The sequence below is a fragment of the Littorina saxatilis genome, linkage group LG4 (genome assembly GCF_037325665.1).
Source record: "Littorina saxatilis isolate snail1 linkage group LG4, US_GU_Lsax_2.0, whole genome shotgun sequence".
NCBI lineage: Eukaryota > Metazoa > Mollusca > Gastropoda > Littorinimorpha > Littorinidae > Littorina > Littorina saxatilis.
In genome coordinates this window covers 6,665,683-6,670,235 of record NC_090248.1, presented here as the reverse complement: position 1 = coordinate 6,670,235, position 4,553 = coordinate 6,665,683, and the positions used below count along the sequence as shown (strand labels likewise).

The 4,553-nt window shown below is 43.4% G+C and overlaps 1 protein-coding gene across 1 annotated transcript in view; it reads right to left on the bottom strand.

Moving 5' to 3' along the window:
• LOC138964084 (uncharacterized) overlaps positions 1 to 3,755 on the bottom strand; it is a 4,005-nt gene extending 250 nt beyond the window's left edge. The window contains exons 1-4 of the mRNA XM_070335972.1: positions 3,723 to 3,755; positions 1,611 to 2,327; positions 909 to 1,072; positions 1 to 661 (exon numbers count right to left, since the gene is read on the bottom strand). The exon at positions 1 to 661 is cut by the window's left edge and continues 250 nt beyond it. Of these exons, the coding sequence (XP_070192073.1) occupies positions 166 to 661; positions 909 to 1,072; positions 1,611 to 2,327; positions 3,723 to 3,755 (1,410 nt within the window). The 3' untranslated portion in view covers positions 1 to 165. The remainder of the gene's footprint in view (positions 662 to 908; positions 1,073 to 1,610; positions 2,328 to 3,722) is intronic.
• Positions 3,756 to 4,553: the final 798 nt, after the last annotated feature.

Genomic DNA, 4,553 nt, shown 5'->3' with positions numbered 1-4,553 from the left:
TTTGACAGGGCGTGGCATATCACGAGGGTAATCTCCCTCGAGCTTGCCCCATCCTATAAAATGTACAGGCGACATATGATCTTATCCTAACAAGGAAATACGCCGAAAAAAGAACTACACAGGCAATCAATGTGTAACCGTAACATTCTGCACAGAAGTCACCACTTACAATGGGAAGTCTGTTGATTCGTCGATGATGACGTAGAGCTGCCCTCCCACTGCCGCGCTCCTCAGTGTCTCAACTGCCCGCTCAACTTTATCGTGCCTTCGCTTAATGTCAAAGGTGTGCAGGTGTAAGAGCTGTTGGGCTGTGGGTCCTGCTGTCTGCTGCAGCTGGTTATAAATCATGGTTGACGCTGCCAGACTGCTGGGCACAGCACTGACAACCTGCACAGGTTTGTTCTGCTCCAATAAATCTAGCGCTTTCAAAATTAACATCAAAGTTTTGCCCGTCCCGGGTGGACCGTTAATGTAGACCAGTGGTTGCTGACTGTTGAGCACAGCGACCTGCGTGGGGTGGAGCACGATGTCGACTGGAGCAAATCTGGCCGCTGTTTCCCCCACCCCGTCTCCCGGCGTGCGCAGGTCACTGTGCTGGGCCAGGGCAAGGCGCGGTGTGGATGAACAGTGCACGGTCACTGTGGTCGCTGGACCGCAGAACCTGTAAAGGTCAGAGGACATGTTCATGAGCCGCGGAGTTCATTTCATGTTTTAGGATTTCTTTTACTTTTAATCGTTTATGAAAATGTAATCGATTAAACATTATGTAAGATGTTTATCACGCACGCACGCACGCATACACGCACGCACGCACACACGCACGCACGCACACACACACACACACGCACACACACACACACACACACACACACACGCAAACACACACACAAACACACACACACACTGACCGTGAGACCAGGTCCAGGTACACAGGGTCTGTCATGGCAGGGTCTGTGTCGCTCCCTGTCACCCGATGCTGCCACCACTGGTCCGGCCTGATGACGTCATCTGACGTCATACAGAGGGCGCTGGGGTCTGCACTGCCGGCCATTCCAAGACAGTGGCCTAGATCCTGGGGGATGATAAATAAAGAAATTCCCTGAGAATGTAAGTCGAGAGAAATAAAAAAAACACGATCATCTTAAAGATTATTAATTTAAGCATACTTCAATAATAGTTCTGTTCCTCAAAGTGAAAGGAACAAGCCATTAGCAGTGTGCTTACGGTTGTGGTTTCTTGATGATATGTGTGTATTACATTCAGTAGGATATGTTCATGTGATGCCGACAGTTGTCTGAAAATGTGTGTGTGACGAGATGATTTCATCTATGAGCTATCCATGCCTCAAACTGTACAAACACAGTTCACAAATTGTGAAAGCACAATCCCTCATAAATCAGACAGTTTGCTGATACCTGATTAAAATATAAATCTGAATGAATCTCATCATTATCTGTCTTGATACATTTGTTCTTTCAGATAACTGTTCCAGGCAATATGTACGTAAGCATATCAAGACTCGTACTGCATTATTAAGACTCGGACATGAGATCATAACTCATGTAAAGTGTAGACAGGCAGAGTGTGCCACAGTTAATCCTTATTCATACCTGTGTTAGCTGGGGGTTGTCACCAAACACACGCTGTAGCTGAGCTCTGGTGATGTTGGGCAGCATCAACGTTTTCTGTAGCCGGGGTGGGGGCTGGAGGTAGTCCGTAAGATGAGTCAGCACGTCCTCTGCTTTGTGCAGCTGCCTGATGGCCTGTTCCACCTTCTTCTTCACCTGCTGGTCTTGCTGCTGCTGTGGGAGCGAGGATATCGTGTCTCCTATGGCTTTGATCTCACCCACCAGGATCCCGTGGCGCCTGTGGATGATGAGGACGTCAAAGTCACCGAGGTGTTTGTTCTCAGCCTTGAGGTCCACGGGTCTGGCCAGTGTGGAAGCCGCTGCAGCGAAGCTCGGGTCGTTGAGGTAGTGACCGAAGTTGAGCTGGGACAGGACGAACATGCCTTCTGTCTGGGTCTGGGACAGGCGGTGGAGACATTCCAACACCTTCTGCTGGCACACGTCATCGCGGACGTCGCTCTCTTGTAGAGCGGGTTGAGCACCGCGGGGTAGGTCGGTCACGGGTGGCTGAGTCATGAAGACAGTCCGTCCTGACAGCTGGATGGCTTGGTGCCGGGTCCTGTACATGTACACCGGGGGGATGAAGTAGGGTTGGCGGTACAGGTCCGGGTACCACTCCTCTACCCGTTGTTTCCATAGCGACAGAACTGCAGAGGAAGGGCCTTGAGGCGGCTGGGCCTGTCTGGATGAGTGTCCTGCCTGCACGAGGGAGTAAGGATAGGGTGTTAGTACAGTCCTGTCACGGACACTTATGTCAGTCTGAGAAATTAATTCATCCCAAACAAATCTGATTTCATTGTGCACAGGGAGCAGCAATGCTGTTTATCCTTGTCACATGTCTCCTGGGATTGCTCCCCCAGGTACAAGTGTGTTGAGAACTGTGGTGGTTTAATTAATTACCACATCGTGCATACTGGTAAGACTGTAGATTGAAGACTGAAGGAACCTTCAACTATGTCCACACAAATCTATCTCTTTGGATTGACTTGTTTGGACTTTACTCATTGTTTAAACCAAGTCGATAAGTTTGAAGGTCACTATGTCCAACACAGTGTATTCAAGAGACAACATTGTTTAAACCAAGTCGATAAGTTTGAAGGTCACTATGTCCAACACAGTGTATTCAAGAGACAACATTGTTTAAACCAAGTCGATAAGTTTGAAGGTCACTATGTCCAACACAGTGTATTCAAGAGACAACATTGTTTAAACCAAGTCGATAAGTTTGAAGGTTACTATGTCCAACACAGTGTATTCAAGAGACAACATTGTTTAAACCAAGTCGATAAGTTTGAAGGTTACTTTGTCCAACACAATGTATTCAAGAGACAACATTGTTTAAACCAAGTCGATAAGTTTGAAGGTTACTTTGTCCAACACAATGTATTCAAGAGACAACATTGTTTAAACCAAGTCGATAAGTTTGAAGGTTACTATGTCCAACACAGTGTATTCAAGAGACAACATTGTTTAAACCAAGTCGATAAGTTTGAAGGTTACTTTGTCCAACACAGTGTATTCAAGAGACAACATTGTTTAAACCAAGTCGATAAGTTTGAAGGTTACTATGTCCAACACAGTGTATTCAAGAGACAACATTGTTTAAACCAAGTTGATAAGTTTGAAGGTTACTTTGTCCAACACAGTGTATTCAAGAGACAACATTGTTTAAACCAAGTCGATAAGTTTGAAGGTTACTATGTCCAACACAGTGTATTCAAGAGATAACATTGTTTAAACCAAGTCGATAAGTTTGAAGGTCACTTTGTCCAACACAGTGTATTCAAAAGACAACATTATTTAAACCAAGTCGATAAGTTTGAAGGTTACTTTGTCCAACACAGTGTATTCAAGAGACAACATTGTTTAAACCAAGTCGATAAGTTTGAAGGTCACTTTGTCCAACACAGTGTATTCAAGAGACAACATTGTTTAAACCAAGTCGATAAGTTTGAAGGTTACTTTGTCCAACACAGTGTATTCAAGAGACAACATTGTTTAAACCAAGTCGATAAGTTTTAAGGTTACTATGTCCAACACAGTGTATTCAAGAGACAACATTGTTTAAACCAAGTCGATAAGTTTGAAGGTTACTTTGTCCAACACAGTGTAGTCAAGAGACAACATTGTTTAAACCAAGTCGATAAGTTTGAAGGTTACTATGTCCAACACAGTGTATTCAAGAGACAACATTGTTTAAACCAAGTCGATAAGTTTGAAGGTTACTTTGTCCAACACAGTGTATTCAAGAGACAACATTGTTTAAACCAAGTCGATAAGTTTGAAGGTTACTATGTCCAACACAGTGTATTCAAGAGACAACATTGTTTAAACCAAGTCGATAAGTTTGAAGGTCACTATGTCCAACACAGTGTATTCAAGAGACAACATTGTTTAAACCAAGTCGATAAGTTTGAAGGTTACTATGTCCAACACAGTGTATTCAAGAGACAACATTGTTTAAACCAAGTCGATAAGTTTGAAGGTTACTATGTCCAACACAGTGTTTTAAAGAGACAACATTGTTCAAACCAAGTCGATAAGTTTGAAGGTTACTTTGTCCAACACAGTGTATTCAAGAGACAACATTGTTTAAACCAAGTCGATAAGTTTGAAGGTTACTATGTCCAACACAGTGTATTCAAGAGACAACATTGTTTAAACCAAGTCGATAAGTTTGAAGGTTACTTTGTCCAACACAGTGTATTCAAGAGACAACATTGTTTAAACCAAGTCGATAAGTTTGAAGGTTACTTTGTCCAACACAGTGTATTCAAGAGACAACATTGTTTAAACCAAGTCGATAAGTTTGAAGGTTACTATGTCCAACACAGTGTATTCAAGAGACAACATTGTTTAAACCAAGTCGATAAGTTTGAAGGTTACTTTGTCCAACACAGTGTATTCAAGAGACAACATTTGGAA